Source organism: Polyodon spathula, chromosome 40 (genome assembly GCF_017654505.1).
Source record: "Polyodon spathula isolate WHYD16114869_AA chromosome 40, ASM1765450v1, whole genome shotgun sequence".
Lineage (NCBI taxonomy): Eukaryota > Metazoa > Chordata > Actinopteri > Acipenseriformes > Polyodontidae > Polyodon > Polyodon spathula.
In genome coordinates this window covers 4,094,669-4,120,491 of record NC_054573.1, presented here as the reverse complement: position 1 = coordinate 4,120,491, position 25,823 = coordinate 4,094,669, and the positions used below count along the sequence as shown (strand labels likewise).

At 48.8% G+C, this 25,823-nt stretch overlaps 1 protein-coding gene across 6 annotated transcripts in view; it reads right to left on the bottom strand.

Moving 5' to 3' along the window:
• The window catches only part of LOC121304932 (MAP/microtubule affinity-regulating kinase 4-like), a 43,191-nt gene extending 27,912 nt beyond the window's left edge, over positions 1-15,279 (bottom strand). For 3 of the 6 annotated variants that reach the window (XM_041236372.1, XM_041236373.1, XM_041236374.1), the window contains exons 1-3: positions 14,336-15,278; positions 5,797-5,994; positions 5,071-5,124 (exon numbers count right to left, since the gene is read on the bottom strand). In XM_041236372.1, coding sequence (XP_041092306.1) covers positions 5,071-5,124; positions 5,797-5,994; positions 14,336-14,386 — 303 coding nt within the window. In that variant the 5' untranslated portion in view covers positions 14,387-15,278. Of the gene's footprint in view, positions 1-5,070; positions 5,125-5,796; positions 5,995-14,335 lie in introns of all 6 variants that reach the window. The other 3 variants (XM_041236376.1, XM_041236370.1, XM_041236375.1) reach the window with 2 other exon arrangements.
• Positions 15,280-25,823: the final 10,544 nt, after the last annotated feature.

Sequence of the window (25,823 nt, the reverse complement as noted above, 5' to 3'; positions counted from 1 at the left end):
ATGCCAATGAAGAACATTTGAATTGAGAGAGCGATTTCCTGTCCTGATTTTTATGGTAGTACTAAACTGAGAAAGTCTTCTAGTGAAATCATTGAATTGTACAAGTTTACTTTATTACTAATGCATCAACCACTATTGTTTTAACATCACTGACAGAAAGACAGACACACGTTTCAATCCAACCACACAGTTGTTTGTAAAATAAATAAATAAATAAAAATTATAAAAAAAATAATAAAAAACCCACCCCAAGTACCGCCCCCATTCCTCCCCACTGTTTGCCCTGAGCACAGCTTTGACACAACACAGTACGGGCTCGACAAGGTGTTGGAAGGTGTCTCAATTCCTCTCTAACCCGTTTCTCCTCTCTGTCCATCACTGTTTGCAGCCCCAGCTCTCTCTATGCTTCCTTTTGCCAATGCTGATCCACTCTGTTGATTCTTGAAGCAGTCTGACTACCGTGTTAACAAAGGTCAGAACTACAGCCTTTACACCATGAATCAAAACCCATCACCCCTCCACACTGCCTCCCCACTCCCACAGTGACACTCACCCACACCGTGAGGAATCAAAACCCATCACCCCTCCACATTGCCCCCCACTCCCACAGTGACACACTCACCCACACCGTGAGGAATCAAAACCCATCACCCCTCCACACTGCCCCCCACTCCCACAGTGACACACTCAACCACACCGTGAGGAATCAAAACCCATCACCCCTCAACATAGCCCCCCACTCCCACAGTGACACACTCACCCACACCGTGAGGAATCAAAACCCATCACCCCTCCACACTGCCCCCCCACTCCCACAGTGACACTCACCCACACCGTGAGGAATCAAAACCCATCACCCCTCCACACTGCCCCCCACTCCCACAGTGACACACTCACCAACACCGTGAGGAATCAAAATCCATCACCCCTCCACACTGCTCCCCACTCCCACAGTGACACTCACCAACACCGTGAGGAATCAAAACCCATCACCCCTCCACACTGCCCCCCCACTCCCACAGTGACACTCACCAACACCGTGAGGAATCAAAATCCATCACCCCTCCACACTGCCCCCCCACTCCCACAGTGACACTCACCCACACCGTGAGGAATCAAAACCCATCACCCCTCCACACTGCCCCCCACTCCCACAGTGACACACTCACCCACACCGTGAGGAATCAAAACCCATCACCCCTCAACATAGCCCCCCACTCCCACAGTGACACACTCATCCACACCGTGAGGAATCAAAACCCATCACCCCTCCACACTGCCCCCCACTCCCACAGTGACACACTCACCCACACCGTGAGGAATCAAAACCCATCACCCCTCCACACTGCCCCCCACTCCCACAGTGACACACTCACCAACACCGTGAGGAATCAAAACCCATCACCCCTCCACATTGCCCCCCCACTCCCACAGTGACACACTCACCAACACCGTGAGGAATCAAAACCCATCACCCCTCCACATTGCCCCCCCACTCCCACAGTGACACTCACCCACACCGTGAGGAATCAAAACCCATCACCCCTCCACACTGCCCCCCCACTCCCACAGTGACACTCACCCATCACCCCTCCACACTGCCCCCCACTCCCACAGTGACACACTCACCCACACCATGAGGAATCAAAACCCATCACCCCTCCACACTGCCCCCCCACTCCCACAGTGACACACTCACCCACACCGTGAGGAATCAAAACTCATCACCCCTCCACTCTGCCCCCCCACTCCCACAGTGACACTCACCAACACCGTGAGGAATCAAAACCCATCACCCCTCCACACTGCTCCCCACTCCTGCAGTGACACTCACCCACACCGTGAGGAATCAAAACCCATCACCCCTCCACACTGCCCCCCACTCCCACAGTGACACACTCACCCACACCGTGAGGAATCAAAACCCATCACCCCTCCACACTGCCTCCCCCACTCCCACAGTGACACACTCACCCACACCGTGCGGAATCAAAACCCATCACCCCTCCACATTGCCCCCCACTCCCACAGTGACACTCACCAACACCGTGAGGAATCAAAACCCATCACCCCTCCACATTGCCCCCCCACTCCCACAGTGACACACTCACCAACACCGTGAGGAATCAAAACCCATCACCCCTCCACACTGCCCCCCACTCCCACAGTGATACTCACCCATCACCCCTCCACACTGCCCCCCACTCCCACAGTGACACACTCACCCACACCGTGAGGAATCAAAACCCATCACCCCTCAACATAGCCCCCCACTCCCACAGTGACACTCACCAACACCGTGAGGAATCAAAACCCATCACCCCTCCACACTGCCCCCCCACTCCCACAGTGACACACTCAACCACACCGTGAGGAATCAAAACCCATCACCCCTCAACATAGCCCCCCACTCCCACAGTGACACACTCACCCACACCGTGAGGAATCAAAACCCATCACCCCTCCACACTGCCCCCCACTCCCACAGTGACACACTCACCCACACCGTGAGGAATCAAAACCCATCACCCCTCCACACTGCCCCCCACTCCCACAGTGACACACTCACCCACACCGTGAGGAATCAAAACCCATCACCCCTCCACACTGCCCCCCACTCCCACAGTGACACACTCACCCACACCGTGAGGAATCAAAACCCATCACCCCTCCACACTGCCCCCCACTCCCACAGTGACACACTCAACCACACCGTGAGGAATCAAAACCCATCACCCCTCCACACTGCCCCCCCCACTCCCACAGTGACACACTCACCAACACCGTGAGGAATCAAAACCCATCACCCCTCCACACTGCTCCCCACTCCCACAGTGACACTCACCAACACCGTGAGGAATCAAAACCCATCACCCCTCCACATTGCCCCCCCACTCCCACAGTGACACACTCACCCACACCGTGAGGAATCAAAACCCATCACCCCTCCACACTGCCCCCCACTCCCACAGTGACACACTCACCCACACCGTGAGGAATCAAAACCCATCACCCCTCCACATTGCCCCCCACTCCCACAGTGACACACTCACCCACACCGTGAGGAATCAAAACCCATCACCCCTCAACATAGCCCCCCACTCCCACAGTGACACACTCACCCACACCGTGAGGAATCAAAACCCATCACCCCTCCACACTGCCCCCCACTCCCACAGTGACACTCACCAACACCGTGAGGAATCAAAACCCATCACCCCTCCACACTGCCCCCCCACTCCCACAGTGACACTCACCCACACCGTGAGGAATCAAAACCCATCACCCCTCCACACTGCCCCCCCCACTCCCACAGTGACACACTCACCCACACCGTGAGGAATCAAAACCCATCACCTCTCCACACTGCCCCCCACTCCCACAGTGACACTCACCCACACCGTGAGGAATCAAAACCCATCACCCCTCCACACTGCCCCCCCACTCCCACAGTGACACTCACCAACACCGTGAGGAATCAAAACCCATCACCCCTCCACACTGCCCCCCACTCCCACAGTGACACTCACCAACACCGTGAGGAATCAAAACCCATCACCCCTCCACACTGCCCCCCACTCCCACAGTGACACTCACCAACACCGTGAGGAATCAAAACCCATCACCCCTCCACACTGCCCCCCACTCCCACAGTGACACACTCACCAACACCGTGAGGAATCAAAACCCATCACCCCTCCACACTGCCCCCCCACTCCCACAGTGACACTCACCAACACCGTGAGGAATCAAAACCCATCACCCCTCCACATTGCCCCCCCACTCCCACAGTGACACACTCACCCACACCGTGAGGAATCAAAACCCATCACCCCTCCACACTGCCCCCCACTCCCACAGTGACACTCACCAACACCGTGAGGAATCAAAACCCATCACCCCTCCACACTGCCCCCCACTCCCACAGTGACACTCACCAACACCGTGAGGAATCAAAACCCATCACCCCTCCACACTGCCCCCCACTCCCACAGTGACACACTCACCAACACCGTGAGGAATCAAAACCCATCACCCCTCCACACTGCCCCCCACTCCCACAGTGACACACTCACCCACACCGTGAGGAATCAAAACTCATCACCCCTCCACTCTGCCCCCCCACTCCCACAGTGACACTCACCCACACCGTGAGGAATCAAAACTCATCACCCCTCCACACTGCCCCCCACTCCCACAGTGACACTCACCAACACCGTGAGGAATCAAAACTCATCACCCCTCCACACTGCCCCCCACTCCCACAGTGACACACTCACTGCCTCTCTATTTTCCACTCCTATAAACACACTGTGAGGAATGAAACCCCATCCCATCTCCACACCCTACATGACAAGCACTTTAGACCACAGGTCTGCATCTCTGATCTTCTGATATTTCCTAATTTTCGATATATAAAAACAGAAATGATACTTTTAACTCTGCTTTCTACCTGCAATTAACAGAATTCTCATATTCTCTCAGGATCACTGGCTGAGACAAACCTCCACCAATCAGTAGCAGAGCACAGGTATGATGATTGGCAAATGTGATGATTAATCGATCCAATAGTTTCTGGCTTTAGACATTAGACAATTACAGAAATTACAACTATAATGCTATTTTGCGCAATTCCAACTGCAGTAATTACAATTCTAATTAAAATTCCACTAAAAAGTAACATAAACAGCACAGCACACATTAATATGTTTATTTATTTTAAACCTCTCTCTCTCTGGCTTACTGAGCAAACTCCTACTGCATTGCAGATTCACCCAGTCCAGGTTTTACCAGTGTTTCGGTAACAAGCTCAGGTGTGTCTTCTTATTAAACTTTTAGTAAAACCTGGAATGGATCAAACTGCTTTGCAGCGGGAGTCTTATTTTCATCCCTGCTGTTCAAATGCATTCTCGATGAACAGAGGCCAGTACTTCACTGCAGACCACAGCAGATCACAAACCAGTAATCCAGAGGCAAAAGCAACTGTGATACTGAGAGGCAGCAGAAGGCACTGATAACACTACGATTCTTTCACTATTGCTACATTAACAGTCAGCCATCGCCTCTCACCTTCTGCAGGCTGGTCGGGTTCAGCTGGGTTTTGTCAATGATTTTTATTGCAACCTGAAATTGGAGAGGAAGAGAAAGGGCGAGGTTAGGAAATCAGAAGTCTTACTTTCACTGTAGGAAAAAAAACACATAGATAATAAACAGAGAAAGAAATCATGGACCCCGAACCTCAAACCTGCCCCTCCTGCCACACTCTGCCCCCTGTTGGACGTTAGAAGTACCACATTTGTTCTGTGTGGTCGCGGTTGCAACCCGTTACATAATCAGGACATTCAGAACATTAACAAACCGTTTAAAAGATACCAAGCTGCTTTGAACAAGTGTACAGATCATGATAAAGAAGCAGCCACTCTGCCCCTACCAGGCCTGTTTGTTTCAGTGATTATCTGAAGTGTGTGGATTCGATCGAAGGGGAGTGCAGTCACTATAAATCTAAATGGCATTTCAGAACACCAACATATACCCAGAACCAGTCCCTTCACAGATAGAGCACCACACTAATACCCACAGTGCTTAGAGCACAGCTAACAGGGCTCATTAAAGTGTGGACAGTGGACTGGGCTCAATGTGTGGACAGTGGACAGGGCTCAATGTGTGGACAGGGCTCATTAATGTGTGGACAGTGGACAGGGCTCAATGTGTGGACAGTGGACAGGGCTCAATGTGTGGACAGGGCTCATTAATGTGTGGACAGTGGACAGCGCTCACTGTGTGGTCAGCTCTCACCTCCCTGCCTGTGAGGATGTGTCTGGCCAGCTTGACCTTGGCAAAGTTGCCCTTGCCGATGGTCTTGAGCAGACGGTAGTTGCCGATGTGCGGCTGCTCGTCTGTGCAGGAGGCGATGGAGTTCCGACAGCGAGCGCCCAGCGACCGGCTTGACCAACCAGAGCCCTTCTCAGAGCGGCTTCCTGTCAGAGAGGCATGCTGGGAGGAGAGGGAGACAGGCAGTCAGAGCACAAACCCCACAGCATGGCTACTATGCCAAAACTGTGACATCATATTGCAACACTGACACTGAAACACAACACTGACATCACACTGCAGCACTGAAACACAACACTGACATCACACTGCAACACTGACACAAACACAACACTGACATCACACTGCAACACTGAGACAAACACTGACATCACACTGCAACACTATGACACCCAAAACACAACACTGACATCACACAGCAACACTGAAACACAACACTGACATCACACTGCAACACTGTGACACAAACACAACACTGACGCACCCAGCCTGCTCTTTACAATCAGAGCAAAGACCTGCACCCAGCCTGCTCTTTACAATCAGAGCACAGACCTGCACCCAGCCTGCTCTTTACAGTCAGAGCAAAGACCTACACCCAGCCTGCTCTTTACAATCAGAGCAAAGACCTGCACCCAGCCTGCTCTTTACAATCAGAGCACAGACCTGCACCCAGCCTGCTCTTTACAATCAGAGCACAGACCTGCACCCAGCCTGCTCTTTACAGTCAGAGCAAAGACCTGCACCCAGCCTGCTCTTTACAATCAGAGCAAAGACCTGCACCCAGCCTGCTCTTTACAATCAGAGCACAGACCTGCACCCAGCCTGCTCTTTACAGTCAGAGCAAAGACCTGCACCCAGCCTGCTCTTTACAATCAGAGCAAAGACCTGCACCCAGCCTGCTCTTTACAATCAGAGCACAGACCTGCACCCAGCCTGCTCTTTACAATCAGAGCAAAGACCTGCACCCAGCCTGCTCTTTACAATCAGAGCACAGACCTGCACCCAGCCTGCTCTTTACAATCAGAGCACAGACCTGCACCCAGCCTGCTCTTTACAATCAGAGCACAGACCTGCACCCAGCCTGCTAAATGGTTTCTAATATTTTGTCCATACCCTCTAAATATGCTTGAACTCTCACACGTGCAAACAGACAGTATAACAAACATACAGCCACTCACAAAATCGACAGATATTAACACACACAGTAATACAAACAGACAGCAACACACAGACATACACACAGCCACAAGTTCAGACAGTAACACTGGCACAGTCTGTCCTGCAGATTAACAGGCAGTGTGAATGCTGACTCAGCACTGCTTGCCCCTCCCCTCCTCTCATTCTTATTCTCCGCTCACTCTCACACACCTCTCTCCCCTTCACCTCCTCTCCAGCTCTGACAGCAGACCCATTCCCCCTCCCTCCACATCTCTCTCCTCTCCCTCCCCCCCATCTCTTCTGGAGCCAGTATAAGATTTTTTTCATGAGAGAGACCCCTCTGTTAGGTTAAGTTGTCACTTTGATCTGCTTAAGAAACGGTTCAAATATCAATTCCTTCAACCGTATGAACAGCTTCAAATCAATATATAGCTCAAGAGCCTGTATCTTATTGGAACCTAAGAGCCTACGAGTCTATTTCGTATTGTAATGTCAGGAGAATCTCGTGGAACTTGCTTTCGCTGGTTTATTATTTTATGTGACTCCCCTCATGTAGACGTCCCTAAATTCTTCTCCTGGGATAACCAGGATTTGTTCGTAGTCTTTCTGAAAGTATTTATATTTTCGGTTTAACCTAGGAAACCATTCTTTATATTTTATAAGGCAGGGAGAAGAAGATTTGCTGGTGGTCTGTTTTATTTAAATAACTATCCCACACAATGAGAATTTAACTGTGCAGTTTTTTTCATTATAGTCCCTCCACAAACTTGCTGTTATCCACTTCCCCTTCATCCCTACAGCTAGGAAGGCTCTCCTTAGCTGGGGAGGCTGCCCCCACCAGGCCCCCCTCCCTTTAACCACTGCCCGCCTCCCTCTATTGCTCCCCCTCCCTTCCCTCTGACCCCTCCACTCCTCTCTTCTCTATTGATCTCTCAATCAATTAATTCCCTGATTGATGAGTGCACAGCTGCTAATGTGAACCCTGAGGGACAGATAGAGGAGAGCAGAGACACACACAATTTTTTTTTCAGTATACCTCAATAACCTCAACCCTTTCTAACAGCTACAGCTCACAATGGGCACTCAGAGCAAGTTCACTCACGTTCGCAAACTTTTTAAAACAATGACGATGTCATCACGACTGTTTTTCACACAAATAAAATGATCCTGCAGCACAGGAGCGGTGAGTTTGCTGTGGCCAGCCGGCCGAGTGCAGCCTGGTTAGACATTTTATTAACATTGTGAGGATGTTTTCATGCTGCTCTCTGTAGACTGAGGCTACAGTAGGGCTGTGTCCCTGGTTCGATATGAGACAGGGTCCACAAGAGACACGGAGGTGGGAGGTGGAAACGCAAGACAGGCATTCAGACAGAGACAGAGAGGCAGAACTACTATTCAAAACTGTGACTCACTGCCTTCAGGGTCAATTCCAGTTCCAATTCCTTTAGAAAACCTGCTTCTAATTCCAATTCCTTCAAAGGAAGGAATATCATTGGAATTGAAAAACAGGAATTGACACACACACACACCCAGACAGCTATCTACAAACCCCCCCACCCCACCCCCCTGTGAAACAGTCCCTGTGCACTGGGGCCCCTCGTGGAAACTAACAGCTGCTACCTCCTACTCTCCAGAATGCACACTTTTTTTGAAAGACAGACTTGATCCAAGCTATTTGTAACTGTGTATAATAAGTTAAAGGAGAGATAAAGCAGTGAAAAGCTGGAGTTGTTTTATAGCCTATAAATTAGAGCAGAACAACGCAATATAAAAATATATTTGTGAAGGGTAGGGTCGGGAGACCACAACACTGCATGGCTTTTATTTAATAACAAAAAAAGATCACGCTTTCGTAATCTGTGGGGAGTTCAACTATGCGATGTTTCAAAATCTTTCCTTTGAGGTGAATTCGTGCAATGACGGGGTTGATGTCGTCACGAAAACATGAGCAACTGAAATCTCCTGGGAGCAAGAAAACAAGTGAACCAGAGAAACAAAGAGGAGGCAGCCTGCAAGCCAAGAACAAACCGCACACACACAAACACACACCGACACACACACACACACAAGCACTGCCAGCCAACCTGAAACCAACAAGAAGCCAGGCTAACTCATCAGGACAGGCTCTGTTTACTCTCTCAGGCCAGCAGTTAAGAAGTGCATTAATGGTCAGAGAGCCTCCTCAGTCAATACAGCAGCAACCCAGCACCACACAGACAAGCAGAGATGCCCGCACCACACAGAGAGCCCCACACCACAGTGACAGAGAGAGAGAGAGAGAGCACCGCACCACATAGACAGAGAGAACCCCACACCACACAGAGACAGAGAGAGGCAGCCTCATACCACAGAGACAGAGAGAGAGCCCAGCACCAAACAGAGAGCCCCACACCACACAGAGACCGAGAGAGAGCCTCGCACCACAGAGACAGAGAGACAGCCCCACACCACACAGAGACCGAGACAGAGAGAGCCTTGCACCACAGAGACAGAGAGCCCCACACCACACAGAGCGACAGATATAGAGCCGCACCACACAGAGACCGAGAGAGAGATCCCCTCTGAGTCCAGCGCACACAAGGAAACAAGCTAACATGCCACAGAACTTCAATGAATGCTTTGAGAAATGAAAATCACAGAAATACTGTAAAATCGCACAAAACGCTCTCATAAGTCAAGCAGCTCACAGAGTCGTTTACACACTCTCCTCCCCAGTCAGACTGTGCGAGACCAGCTTGAAAAGGCTTCCTGGTGCATGCTGGTTCTTCCACAGAGCAGGGTCACCGCCCCTAAATACAGGAAGTGAGGGAGGAAGTGAAGAGGGACAGGAAGCCAGGCTACAAGGAGGCTGTGCGATGAACCAGGAGACTATGCAACGGACCACGAGGCTGTGCAGCGGACCACGAGGCTGTGCAGCGGACCACGAGGCTGTGCAGCGGACCACGAGGCTGTGCAGCGGACCACGATGCTGTGTATATGAAAGTCTTGTTTCTCTCCCTGTGAGCGTGTAGGGGTTGGGACAGTACTGCTCTGCTCAGACAATGAGAGAGATCATTGCAGAGCCATGAGTTTCATATCCAACACCAGCACCGAGAGGAAAGAGGGGTTTTCATGTTCCAAAAATCTTTCAAAATGCATTTCCAGAGACTCTGAATTAACTGGAGAAGTATAATTCCTACCCTATAAAAGGTTACAACAAATCTCTAAAATAAACCCAGTGACACCCACTACAGAAAGGAGTTAAACACTCATCAGAAGGATGGTTGTTCTTGATTTCACACCTCATTCACACATGCATTGCCTTTGCTCAATGTCCTTTTGATAATATAAAAAAAAAAACAGTTTGTAAATTTTAGTGCTGGGGCACAAAGCCAAATACATTGTTTTCCATGCATTCAAAGGCAAAAAAAAAACCCAAAACACGCACAACAACATGTCTGTCCACTAGAAATGAGAAATACATATCGCAATGTGTTTTGCCTTGCACCGATAACCCCACTGCCAGAATTTGCGCAACAGTTTCAAAAACGGAAGAGAGAACCTTTGATGTTTTAGGAGAGCAGGTAGTGAAGGGAGCAGATCCGGGCTCACATGTAGTGATCTCTCCGAAACCTCAGAGGTTGCTTCTGGAAGGAGTCAGAACCAGGGGGCACCTCACTCAGAAAAGCTTTTTTATATTGTGATGCTATTATCTTTTACGCGGAACATAATAAAGGAGAATTAAAAACAGTGAGTTTTTCCACTGGACAACACCCCCTTTTCCTCCTTTCACATTCGGGAAGCGAGTCATTCAGGGGACACAACTCCCCCTTTTAAAAGTGGATTTTATTTGAAGTGTTTATTCAGATTAAATAATAACTGGCAGAACCCTGCCTGATGGGGGGGGGGGTCTTAGGTCAGCCAGGGTGTCCGCGGCTCACCGCGCATGAGGACCCCTGTGGTCTGGCCAGACGCCTGCGGGCTTGCCTGTAAGCTGCCCAGAGCTGCGACATCCTCCGACACTGTAGCTTCTAGGTGGCGGCATGGTGAGTCTGCAGTGTGAACAGAAGCGGTCAACTGATGGCACAAGCTTCGGAGGACAGTGTGTGTTCATCTTCGCCCCTCCCAAGTCAGAGTGGGGGTGGTAGCCTAAAAATAACTGGCTAGTCCAAATATAAAATTATAAAAAAAAAAAAAAAAAAAAAAAAAAAAAAAAAAACTGCCAACTATTAAACAAATCCATTAAAATTTTAAAAAATAAAAATTGAGTTTGTATTTGCTTGTTCAGCTAAAAAAATAAATAATCCAACACACACACACACACACACACACACACACAGGTATTTCAGGTATGAACAAGGTAAACAATTTCATGGCATCTTGTAGTTAACTGAGTCGAGTAAAGTAATCTCTGCACAACCTATTCTTACCTCAGAGATATTTTTCTGTGTTAATTCTGTGTTACAGGAGTCCATCGCCAATGCTATGCCATACACAACATATGACCCCCAATTAAGTCAAGTCACTGTGAATTGCATGATCCAGACAGACACGCTGAAAAAACATCCTTTAATCTGACACCAAAGACTGGAGGAAAATAAAAGAACAGATACAAGTACCTATAGAGTGTACAGAGTATAGAGTGTACAGAGTATAGAGTGTATAGAGTGTATAGAGTGTACAGAGTGTATAGAGTGTACAGAGTGTACAGAGTGTACAGGGTATAGAGTGTAGAGTACAGAGTGTATAGATCGTATAGTTTATAGAGTGTAGTGTACAGAGTGTATAGAGTGTAGTGTATAGAGTGTATAGAGTGTACAGAGTGTAGTGTACAGAGTGTATAGAGTGTAGTGTACAGAGTGTATAGAGTGTATAGAGTGTAGTGTACAGAGTGTATAGAGTGTAGTGTACAGAGTGTATAGAGTGTATAGAGTGTAGTGTACAGAGTGTAGTGTACAGAGTGTATAGAGTGTAGTGTACAGAGTGTATAGTGTCTACTTTGTGTATAGCTTGTACAGAGTGCACAATGTATAGCGTGTACATATATTAGATATTTGGCAATATGAATGTCATTTAAAACATATTGAAATCAGCAACCTCTGCCACACACAGACAGTGACAGGCACACACACTGATAGTGACACACACAAAGACACACAGACAGTGACAGGCACACACACTGATAGTGACACACACAAAGACACACAGACAGTGACAGGCACACACACTGATAGTGACACACACAAAGACACACAGACAGTGACAGGCACACACACTGATAGTGACACACACAAAGACACACAGACACGCACAGGCACACACACTGATAGTGACACACACAAAGACACACAGACACGCACAGGCACACACACTGATAGTGACACACACAAAGACACACAGACACGCACAGGCACACACACTGATAGTGACACACACAAAGACACACAGACAGTGACAGGCACACACACTGATAGTGACACACACAAAGACACACAGACAGTGACAGGCACACACACTGATAGTGACACACACAAAGACACACAGACACGCACAGGCACACACACTGATAGTGACACACACAAAGACACACACAGGCACACACACTGATAGTGACACACACAAAGACACACAGACACGCACAGGCACACACACTGATAGTGACACACACAAAGACACACAGACAGTGACAGGCACACACACTGATAGTGACACACACAAAGACACACAGACAGTGACAGGCACACACACTGATAGTGACACACACAAAGACACACAGACAGTGACAGGCACACACACTGATAGTGACACACACAAAGACACACAGACAGTGACAGGCACACACACTGATAGTGACACACACAAAGACACACAGACAGTGACAGGCACACACACTGATAGTGACACACACAAAGACACACAGACAGTGACAGGCACACACACTGATAGTGACACACACAAAGACACACAGACAGTGACAGGCACACACACTGATAGTGACACACACAAAGACACACAGACAGTGACAGGCACACACACTGATAGTGACACACACAAAGACACACAGACAGTGACAGGCACACACACTGATAGTGACACACACAAAGACACACAGACAGTGACAGGCACACACACTGATAGTGACACACACAAAGACACACAGACAGTGACAGGCACACACACTGATAGTGACACACACAAAGACACACAGACACGCACAGGCACACACACTGATAGTGACACACACAAAGACACACAGACAGTGACAGGCACACACACTGATAGTGACACACACAAAGACACACAGACAGTGACAGGCACACACACTGATAGTGACACACACAAAGACACACAGACAGCACAGGCACACGAACACAGAGTGAAGCAGTAAAGCACAAGGCCTGGCTCCAGTGCTCATATAACCAGGCCGGGCCAGCACTAGGGTTCAGGGCAGTCTGCACTAAAGGTTTAACAGGACCACAAGCTTCCTTACTCAAATTTATCCATTCAACTCACCGACACCCTCCCCTCCCCCTTCTGTGCCAACACATCACACTTGAAAGATCTACAAAAAACCTGCTACCTCAGAGAGAGGGACAAGGGTCCGTTTAATTCAGCACTGGAGTGGAGTGCTGTGGGCTTGCTGTTTATATATCATTGTATCCTCCTCGACAAACACACCCTGCCCAATGCAAATCCTATGTGCATGTAAACAGCACCCTGCGTCTCTATTTAGGACGTTTCTCCTTACTGCACAGAACCGTACAAGCGCATTCTGTATAATAAAGACACCGTGACACACACACGCACGTACACGTCTACAACCCGAGGTGTACATACATACATACATGCATGTGACCAATGACACCAGCTGTGCCCGCACACACACGTATATTAACATGTATGACATGTCCACGGGTTGTCTGGTGTGCGCACATAACATTAACAATTACAAAGGGTTATTTTCTCCTTGATAAAACGATGTTTGCATTAGCAATGCAGCACAGCCATGTAGGTGATGCGCAGCAGCAGGACAACAATACGGAGCGCGTCCCTCCTGTATGCACGCTCTGCAGATAGCAATATACTCCAATAGGAAACACAGTGCATTAATAATGCATCATACACATGCACGGCATTATATAATACTGATATCGCATTACCTTTTACTAGATGTAGGCCTGCCATGTATTATATAAAACAAGGGCCATCGGGGGGCGGGTTGTGTGTGTGTTTGTGTGTGGGCCGGCCCCTTTGAAACCGCGGTGTTTAGTCACAACAACAACACAACAACAACAACAACAATAATAATAATAATAATAATAATAATAATAATAATAATAATAATAATAATAATAATAATACTTACATGATCTGCATTCCGTTCATTCCCGGAAGGTAGCGCTGATCTGGATGACATGTTCCCTGAGTGCCAGTGCGTCTATATGTATATTCAATTATATTTCTTTAGCGCTATCTCTCTCTCTCTCGTGTATATATTTACAGAATCCGATCAGTTCTAAAGCACACAGCGGTCATTCTCTCCCCTCTCCTCGATCGATGGGTGTCTCTGCTCTGTGTTAAAGTCCCCGGGTTTCTTTTCCCTGATTAGCCGGGCTGCGTCTCTTCAATGGATCCGCATTTTGGGGTGGTCGAGGGGTGAAATAAAAAAACATCGAACAGCAGAAACGAACAGCGCGCAACGATCGGGAATGAGGGATATCAGAGCCTTTGCATTATTATTATTATTATTATTATTATTATTATTATTATTATTATTATTATACAAATGATAACACTGATAAGAATATTGACAATAGCAGTATACTGACTTCCTCAATTTGTTTTGTGCGCATCGCCGGATTTACAAGAGGAAAAACAACAATCCGGAATGTGGTGGATCAGATTTAACGTGTATCTAATAATAATAATAATAATAATAATAATAATAATAATAATAATATGTATTAAAATATATTCCCTTGTGTTATTAAAAACATCCTCGCGTTCTGCTATTGAAAGATACATAAACGAACCGACCCCCCCATTTTGCATACATTTCTCTCTCGCACACAGTCTATCCAGTGGAAAAAAAACAAAAAACAAAAAACATTCAGAGATATTTACAAGATCAAATCCGCGTTTAAAAACACAGCGGCTTTCCTAAACTGAGGGGTGATAGCTTCGATTAAAGACGGGCTTCATCTCCGCCGCAGAGACTCCCTTGTTTTTCAGAAGGTGAATGTGCATCGAAATTGATCAGTTAAAAAATATCCATCCTGGAGTCTTAGGAGAGAGAGAGAGGGCGAAGGAAGCGCGTCAAGAACTGCTTGGGCAGGGCTGGAAACAGACTGCCCCATCCCTTAAAGACACAGCGCTTCTTTCCACATACCGCTCCAGGGCTGAGCGCCTTATGAGGACCTGAACACGGAACCGGCGTGTTTGTAAACCACGCAGACTGGGCTTTAAAATAATGTATTCCCTGTACTGGCAACATAATGGAGTGCGAACCGGCTTTAAAACCCGTTATCTTACCTCTTATTAGCTTTATTAACATTATCACTGATTGCCCCTCTTAAGGGAGGTGCATGAACCAATCGTCTTTAAAATGCCGAAAAACAATTTTGAGAATGAATGGAGAATAAGCGAAATACATTATCAGTGGCCCTCTTTTATTGTGAAAATGAGAATATTTTTGCTTTTTCCACTTTTTTAAATATATATATATATATATATATATATATATATATATATAAAATATATATATATATATAATATATATTTATACATTATTTTTACATTAATTCAGGATTTGCAGATATTTAGAAATGTACAGGAGGAGAGAAGGGCAGTGTGTGCTACAATGCAATGGATTTTAAACATCTTCAACGGGAGAGGAGGGGAGACGAACAGGGGTAATATTGATCAGCTACAATGCAATGGATTTTAAAGGCCTTTGACAGGTGTCTTTCACAGAGTCTTTGGAGGAAGAGAGGGAGAGAGAGATGAGTGAGGAGAGAGGGGAGGTCAGGTCAGGGTAGTACAGGGCAGGGCAGGGCAGGGCAGGGCAGGGTAAGGCAGGGCAGGGCAGGGCAGGGCAGGGTAGAGTAGTGAAGTGCAGGGTAGTGTATGGCAGGGCAGTGCAGGGCAGGGCAGTGCAGTGCAGGGCAGGGCAGGGCACGGTAGGGTAGTGCAATGCAGGGCAGGGTAAGGTAGTGTAGGGCAGGACAGGGCAGGGCAGTCCAGGGCAGTGTAAGGTGGGCAGGGCAGGGTAGTGCAGGGCAGGGCAGGGCAGGGCAGTGCAGCAGTGCAGGGCAGGGCAGGGCAGGGCAGGGCAGGGCAGGGTAGTGCAGTGCAGTGCAGTGCAGGGCAGGGCAGGGCAGGGCAGTGCAGGGCAGGGTAGTGCACTGCAGTGCAGTGCAGTGCAGGGCAGGGCAGGGCAGGGCAGTGCAGTGCAGGCAGGGCAGTGCAGGGCAGGGCAGGGCAGGGCAGAGCAGTGCAGTGCAGGGTAGGGTAGGGCAGGGCAGGGCAGGGCAGGGCAGTGCAGGGCAGGGCAGGGCAGGGCAGGGCAGTGCAGGGCAGGGCAGGGCAGGGCAGGGTAGGGCAGGGCAGGGCAGGGCAGCAGGGCAGTGCAGGGCAGTGCAGGGCAGGGCAGGGCAGTGCAGGGCAGGGCAGGGCAGGGCAGGGCAGGGCAGTGCAGTGCAGGGCAGGGCAGTGCAGCAGGGCAGTGCAGGGCAGTGCAGGGCAGTGCAGTGCAGGGCAGGGCAGGGCAGGGCAGTGCAGGGCAGGGTAGTGCAGTGCAGGGCAGGGCAGGGCAGGGCAGGGCAGGGTAGGGCAGGGCAGGGCAGGGCAGGGCAGGGCAGTGCAGGGCAGGGCAGGGCAGTGCAGGGCAGTGCAGGGCAGGGCAGTGCAGGGCAGGGCAGTGCAGTTCAGGGCAGGGCACGGTAGGGTAGTGCAATGCAGGGCAGGGGTAAGGTAGTGTAGGGCAGGACAGGGCAGGGCAGTGCAGGGCAGGGCAGGGCAGGGCAGTGCAGGGCAGTGCAGTGCAGTGCAGTGCAGGGCAGGGCAGGGCAGGGCAGGGCAGGGCAGTGCAGTGCAGTGCAGGGCAGGGCAGGGCAGGGCAGGGCAGTGCAGTGCAGGCAGTGCAGTGCAGGGCAGTGCAGTGCAGGGCAGGGCAGGGCAGGGCAGGGCAGGGCAGGGCAGTGCAGGGCAGTGCAGGGCAGGGCAGTGCAGGGCAGTGCAGTGCAGGGCAGGGCAGGGCAGGGCAGGGCAGGGCAGGGCAGGGCAGGGCAGGGCAGGGCAGGGCAGGGCAGGGCAGTGCAGGGCAGTGCAGGGCAGTGCAGTGCAGGGCAGTGCAGGGCAGGGCAGGGCAGGGCAGTGCAGGGTAGTGCAGGGCAGGGCAGTGCAGTGCAGTGCAGTGCAGTGCAGTGCAGTGCAGGGCAGGGCAGGGCAGGGCAGTGTAAGGTAGTGCAGTGCAGGGCAGTGCAGTGCAGGGCAGGGCAGGGCAGGGCAGGGCAGGGCAGGGCAGGGCAGGGCAGGGCAGGGCAGGGCAGGGCAGGGCAGGGCAGGGCAGGGCAGTGCAGTGCAGGGCAGGGAGTGGGCAGGGCAGGGCAGGGCAGGGCAGTGCAGGGCAGGACAGGCAGGCTCATGCTGTTTGCTGTGCCCTCATTTCCACAGACTGATCGATACCCCGGCCAGTTCAATACAGTTCAATACAGCTCTTCAATGTGAGCAGAGTGCTGTGTCCAATCATTAACATCTGGAGCAGAGCTGTTATATGTACACAGATTGACACTATGGAGAATATAGAATTGTTTTCTACATTGCCATGGAAACAGAACGCCATATTGAACAAAAATATATCCTTGTAATAATCACCTACACTGCTGTGCAAAATTCTTAGACAAATTGCATTTTTCTGCTCTGATGTTTTATGATCGTCAATAATTTACTCAAAGCCTCCACTAATGTTTTCTACTATTATAACAATCTTGTGTTGACAAAGAAGGAAGAACATTGAGTGAAATCGCTCGCATCACTCGATTTTCAGGGTGCGTATCCCAAGCATAATCAACAAGAAACGTCACCTATAATTGACAAACCCAGGACTGGAAGACCCAAAAAAGCTGTCTAACAAGGATGAGTAATACTTGAAGATAATATCCTTAAGGAATAAAAAGAAAACAGGTGTTGAATTCACAACAGAACTGGAGGAAGGCACAGGTGTCATTGTCCATTGTACATGTTCCCATTTTAATAAGGGTATTGGGCCCAGCATTCAATTATTACCTTATTACTTCAATTTACCGCCTCTCTTCAATAACTAAACATGTCATTTTTTCCCATTCTGATCCGCGAGCTCAACATCTTTTCAGTTTAAAGTTGTAGAACTTCTTTGCCATTCTGATCAAGTTGTATGTGCAGAAATAAACTTTATTGAAATGTAATTTTACTGTTACTGCTTGCAGCTCTTGGGCATTTATGTGCTCTTGCTGCCAATGTCCTTTCTAATGACCTCCTCGTCCTCTCCCAAATTCCAGACCGCTCCCCAGCCCAGGCTGGAGGCATCCATAGTAACAACTTCCCTTCTGTGAGGGGAGCCAAGGGAGAGTGTGACTTCCAACAACCGAATCCTGTCTTCTGACAGTGAGGCAAGCATGCTCACAGAGTTCAGTTTGATCCCAGGAACACTGTGGACTGAGACCATACGAAGTTGCCTTTTTGTTGATGTATGGAGAGCCTTAACTTCAACACATGATCTATGACCTGTTTTGTGTGCGCCTCGGCGCGTGCTTTGAACATGCGTGGTCTAGCCAATCGTCCAGATAGTTCAGGATCCGAATATCCCGCAGTCTGAGTGGAGCCAGTGCTGCATCCATGCACGTTGAAAATGTGTGCCTACTTGTCTGTTCTGGGATGGAGGGCTGCGTTCAAGCTCAGTTGCCCCTGCAGGCTGTGAAGGCCACCTTGGGCACTGGTGGTAAGCCGGAAGGCGTGAAAATTTGGAGGCGACCTCCGTGGCCTTGTGGAACCTCTCAAGGCTCACATCAATGGTTGCCCCAGACGTCTGCCCCAGTGTAACGGGAACATCCACTAACGCCACCCTCGGTCTCCACTACCTTGGCTTGTGTTAGCCATAAATGCTGGCGAGCATCTACCAGCACCGCTAGAGACCTCCTTGCTGCCTGACCCAACTCCTGCATTCAGTCAGTCATCGCCTTTGCTGCCACCTGAAGCTCCCCTGTGTCTGCCTACGTGACTCTGTCCTGCAGCCTCTCTGCTAGCTGGGTCTGGTAGAGCACCAGTATCACCATAGCGTTCGTTGCTCGCACTGACAGCACTGCTGACGTTTATGCCTTTTTGAGCATAGCGTCCATTGTTCTGCAAGGCTTGGACGGGCAGGTTGGGTCTTTGTCCCCTCTGGTGAAGGTGGATCCTTGCACCAATACCGTGACCATGTTCCCAATGTTGGGGAATGTGCCTAGGCCCGCTTCTTGGGTTCCTGCAGTGTGAAGCAACAAAATCTTGGTGTGGGTGCCCTTTCTGTTTCAGAAAGCGGTTCCCCTTTCCCTTCTGTTCTGCCAGCCAGGGAACATCCGTGGCTGCAGCTACACACTGCATAAGGGCCCAGAACTCTTCCCTCTGCGACACATGCGGCAGGGGTGGTAAGGAGCCCCCCACTGTGGCCTGCCTGACTGACGTGGCTGGGGGATGGAGAGCAAGACTGGGGAAGTTGGGGTTGCCTGGTGGTAGGGGGCAGTCTACCCTGAGATTTAAGCAGGGTCTCCAGCATTGTCTGCTGAGCCCTCACAGTCTCTGCCAGCTCCTGAAAATGCTGCCCAGCCATTAGAAGCCTCTGATGGGGAATGCCTGCGCCTGTGCGGGGAAGGAGAGTGGTACCTGCGCGGTGACAGCCTGTCCCCTAGTGAACTTCCCCTTGAGTGGTACTGCCTCAGCGGTGACCATCTCACCTCCCCAGAGTGGTGCCTTCGCCTCTGCACCGGTGGTGGAGACGGGGAGGGTGACCCAGGTGTACGGAGGAGCTCCCTGGTCACCATGTCGGGGGGATGGGGGGGGGGGGTTAGGGGGGGGGGGGGGGGGGGGTTAGGGTTAGGGTTAAGGTTAGGGTAGGGAGAGGCCTTGGACCACGAATCTTATTCTCCCTTGGTCCGGGGAGAGAGACTCCATTGGGGAGAGGGCTGCTCTCCTCTGTTTAGTTCTTTTGGAGAACTTCCTGCATGGGGAGCAGTCCAACTCATCTGCCAGTGCTTTGGCCACATGGTTTGGCCCCAAGCATCTGGTGCAGAACGAGTGCTCATCCTGCCTGGGCAGCTTCACCGCGCACTGGTTGCACTGGTGGAACCCAGCGGAGGACCCAGTGGAGCGCACTGACATGGCGCGGGGTACAGGGGGAGCTGGATTGGCAATCAGTGCCGAGGAGAGCACCTTCGAAGCCAAGCAGTCGGTGCCATGTCAATCGGAGCCAGGCAGGCGCTCGAAGAGTGTGCCAAACCTGTGCCGAATAATCTCGTCGGGGTTAGCGCCGAAAACAAGCGAGGTCGATGCTGAGCTGATACAGCTGAGTCTATCGACGTCGGTGCAGAGGGCGAGCGCAGCCACGTTAGGAGAGCCCGAGGCTTGAGAGGGGTACGTAGGCCCAAGCTGTTTTTTTAGTTTTTTGTTTTTTTTAGGTCGCTGAGGCCGAGTAAATCAGCGTTACAGGACGATGACGCGAGCCCGCGGGGTCACCCTACAGCACCACAACAGCTCAAAACATGGTAGAAAAATGGAACAGAGAGTAATGGCCATTTGCCGATCTCCAAGAGGGGTCGAAACCAGCTCTAATCAGTTAGAGGTGTGGTTAAAAAACCAGCAAATCAGCCAAACTGATAATTAAACCATACATGATAATTAAACAATAACGATTTCCATATCAAGAGAGTACATGTTAAAACTTCATGCTGATTTGAACATGATAAGCACCAACTAACACGTAGTTCTGCAGTAATGTGATCCAGGAATGTCTCACTTGGGGGGTTGGTGTGTTCAGAGGCGGAACGTGAGTTGTGAGTAGGAGAGAAGTAGAGAATTAACAATTGCTACAGGTGCTGGGAATCCACCAGCACAATACTTGCTTGTTTTGTTCCATGTTTGCTTTGTCTGTTTACTTTGGCCACTGTGCTGTTTAATTTTGTAAGTGTTTTGTTTAAATCTTTTTGTTTGTAATAAACGTGCAAATCAGCGCTTCCACACCCCAGTCCTAAGTGTCTTCTTCCTGGTCTGATTTCACCTGCAAGCCATCGTGCCACATGTGGTGTCAGGTGGGATAAAGAGCTGATTCAGATCAGTATTGGAATTCTCTGAGCTGGCTTGTCGCTGAAAAGCCTGGCCCCCTTTTCTACAGCTGTGCCCTGTTAGTTTACTTTTCAAACGTCTAGGACTTTCACTGACGTTTCCAGAATCCCTGCCCATACATCTGCAGATATTCTGACAGCTCACACCCCCTTGTGGCGAAACTGAATTCTGCTCAGTTGCAAATGTATACTTCCAGCAATACTCGCTCAGTAAAATTATTCAGAAAAATGAACCATTAATACGCAATTTTAACATCTCCAGGTTATTTGTTGTTTAATACATTTTATTTTTACAAAGTTCTCAAAGTACTATACATTCAAATAGAAGTACCTGGCTGGGATTGTCCCTGTTCTCAGCCTTAATGCTTTGTCCCGATCAGAAACAGTAAGACTGTTCACAGAGAGAGAGAGAGAGAGAGAGAGAGAGAGAGTGAGAGAGAGAGAGAGAGAGAGAGAAAGAAAATGACATCAAAGTTTGGTGCTGCTTTCATTTGTTTGGTGTGCAAGGTAATCAAACATGCAATCTTCAGGTGTGAAAAAGTTATTGCCCCCTAGTTAACTCAGTATACATGAGGCATTCCATACAGTTCTCATTAAGCTGGTTCCCATCTATAACAGTGCTGCAAGATTTATATTGAGTGCAGATTGCACCCAGCATCACTGTGCTCTGTATGGAAGTTTAGAATGGCTCAGTCTGGACAATAGAAGGCTCTGTCATTGTATTAGTTTAGTTTACATGTTTAATTCAAGCATATCATCTCTGGATTTCATTGCTTTCGAATATAAAAAGAGTCTCTTGACAAAAATTTTAAAATCCCTCAGAAATATGTATTTGGAATCTGACCAGAGTTCCAAATCCTGTAAATACCGACTCTGACCAGGATCGTGGAAATTGGAATTGTTCTATGTGGATGATTTTATTTTCTATGAATGTTTTAAGTGTTTTTGTCTTGTTTGATTATTATAAAGTTAGGTCTGGCCACCTCCTTCTGTCAGGACTCCCTTGTAATGAGATGTCATAAAGCAAAGGCTCATTGGGTTCAGTGAAGCATCACACGTGACCTGTGAGTGTTGCAGTTAGGAATCATTGACATTTCAGACATGGACAGTAAGGAAGCAGAATGATTTCTAGCGATCACGGACAGTAACGAAGCAGAAGGATTTCTAGCGATCACGGACAGTAATGAAGCAGAAGGATTTCTAGCGATCACGGACAGTAACGAAGCAGAATGATTTCTAGCGATCACGGACAGTAACGAAGCAGAATGATTTCTAGCGATCACGGACAGTAACGAAGCAGAAGGATTTCTAGCGATCACAGACAGTAACAAAGCAGAAGAATTTCTAGCGATCACGGACAGTAACAAAGCAGAATGATTTCTAGCGATCACGGACAGTAATGAAGCAGAAGGATTTCTAGCGATCGCGGACAGTAACGAAGCAGAAGGATTTCTAGCGATCGCGGACAGTAACAAAGCAGAATGATTTCTAGCGATCACGGACAGTGAAGCAGAAGGATTTCTAGCGATCGCGGACAGTAACGAAGCAGAAGGATTTCTAGCGATCGCGGACAGTAACAAAGCGGAATGATTTCGCGGACAGTAACGAAGCGGAATGCGATCATGGACAGTAACGAAGCAGAAGGATTTCTAGCGATCACGGACAGTAACGAAGCTGAATGATTTCTAGTGATCACGGACAGTAACGAAGCTGAATGATTTCTAGTGATCACAGACAGTAACGAAGCAGAATGATTTCTAGTGATCACGGACAGTAACGAAGCTGAATGATTTCTAGTGATCACGGACAGTAACGAAGCTGAATGATTTCTAGTGATCACAGACAGTCAACGAAGCAGAACGATTTCTAGCAATCACGGACAGTAATGAAGCAGAATGATTTCTAGTGATCACGGACAGTAACGAAGCAGAATAATTTCTAGCGATAACGGACAGTAATGAAGCAGAAGGATTTCTCACGATCACGGACAGTAACGAAGCTGAATGATTTCTAGTGATCACAGACAGTCAACGAAGCAGAACGATTTCTAGCAATCACGGACAGTAATGAAGCAGAATAATTTCTAGTGATCACAGACAGTCAACGAAGCAGAAGGATTTCTAGCGATCGCGGACAGTAACGAAGCGGAATGATTTCTAGCAATCGCGGACAGTAACGAAGCGGAATGATTTCTAATGATCATGGACAGTAACGAAGCAGAAGGATTTCTAGCGATCACGGACAGTAACGAAGCTGAATGATTTCTAGTGATCACGGACAGTAACGAAGCTGAATGATTTCTAGTGATCACAGACAGTCAACGAAGCAGAATGATTTCTAGTGATCACGGACAGTAACGAAGCTGAATGATTTCTAGTGATCACGGACAGTAACGAAGCTGAATGATTTCTAGTGATCACAGACAGTCAACGAAGCAGAATGATTTCTAGCGATCACGGACACGGATTTCTAGTGATCACAGACAGTCAACGAAGCAGAATGATTTCTAGCAATCACGGACAGTAATGAAGCAGAATGATTTCTAGTGATCACGGACAGTAACGAAGCAGAATAATTTCTAGCGATAACGGACAGTAAGGAAGCAGAAGGATTTCTCACGATCACGGACAGTAATGAAGCAGAAGGATTTCTAGCGATCACGGACAGTAATGAAGCAGAAGGATTTCAGTAACGAAGCGGAATGATTTCTAGTGATCACGGACAGTAACGAAGCAGAATGATTTCTAGCGACCACGGACAGTCAACGAAGCAGAATGATTTCTAGTGATCACAGACAGTAACGAAGCAGAATGATTTCTAGTGATCACACACAGTAACAAAGAGGAATGATTTCTAGCGATCACGGACAGTAACGAAGCGGAATGATTTCTAGCATTCACGGACAGTAACGAAGCGGAATGATTTCTAGCTTTGAGTCCAATTTTCAGCTTTGCCCAACACCTGGTTGTCTGATGGTTAGACAGAGACCTGGAGAGGCCTACAAGCCACAGTGTCTCGCACCCACTATGACTCCGCTTCCCAGCGACAGCGAGTGGGAGAAGTACAGGCGTGGAAAAGTACAGAGCAGTTTCGAAGCAGAAAGGAGAAATTGCATCTTGAATTGCTTTAATCAGAAAACAGAGGACATTGGGGAAACACAGCAGCAGCTCAAAGTCAAACAGCCGCGTGTGTTTTTCTGATAACAAACAAGCTGAAACTCGGAGCAGCTGATTCAAATTCAGCACCGTTTTGAGACACGGGCGAGGGGAGGAGCCAACAGCACAGCAGAACAACGCAGTTAAACGAGGCAGTCTTCCCAGCGACAGCGAGTGGGAGAAGTACAGGCGTGGAAAAGTAGTAGCAGAGCAGTTTGAAAGCAGGTTGACGGCTGCAGAAGAAACTAAACTTAAAAAAAAAAAAAACCTCAACATGGTCTTCAAGCCAGTAATCTGTGACACCTGCTTGATGTGGGAAATCCGAGAAAACCCAGCGGAGCTAAACCAAGTGTGCGTAAAGTGCCGCGCGATCCAGGATTTGCATAAACTAGTAAGTATGCTAGAAATGGAGCTGGAAGAAGTGAGACAGCAACGGGATCTTGAGGAACTGGCACACCCACAATTCATGGAAGTCTGCATCACCCTTAACAGACTGAAAGCCACCAGGGAGATAGAAGGTCAGAACAGCTGGGTTCAGGTAGGCAGAAGCAGGGAAAAAAAGAAACTTCGTCAAACACAACCACCAGAAATCAAAACAACCAACAGATTTGAGTCACTTCAGAATTTTGATGAGCAGAACCAACAACAAGAGAATGAAAGGAACAACATCCAGGACCCTATTGACAGTGGTGACCAGACAGCAAAAAGAAGGGAGGTCATGATTGTTGGGGACTCCATATTGAGAAACACAGCAAGTTCAATTCGCAGTTTGGACCCCCTTACTACAACAGTGTGCTGCCTTCCGGGAGCCTCGGTCAAGCACATCACTGAAAACGTGGACAGGCTCCTAGAACGAACAGGAGACGACCCGGTAGTAGTCGTCCACATCGGTACAAACAACATTGGAAGAGACAGACCAAAATCCCTGCAAAACAAATTCAGAGAGCTAGGAAGGAAATTAAAAGAGAAAACCAAAACTGTGGTATTTTCTGGTATACTACCCGCACCTTGCAAAGGACCATATGGACAGCTGGAAATAATTAATCAAAACGAATGGCTGAAGACGTGGTGCACACGAGAAGGCTTCACCTATCTTGATCATTGGACCACATTCTACAACGAGGACTATCTGTATAGACGGGATGGACTGCATTTAAATAACAAGGGAACTAGTCTACTCGGAGAAAAGATCCTCGAGCAGGTTCGGAAGCATTTAAACTAGAAAGGAAGGGGGGAGAAATCAACAAAAAAAACAGAAGGGAGACCGCATCAAAACAAGAACAACAACTCAGGTAAGACAACCATTAAATGTATTTATCTAAATGCTAGAAGTATCAGAAACAAAATT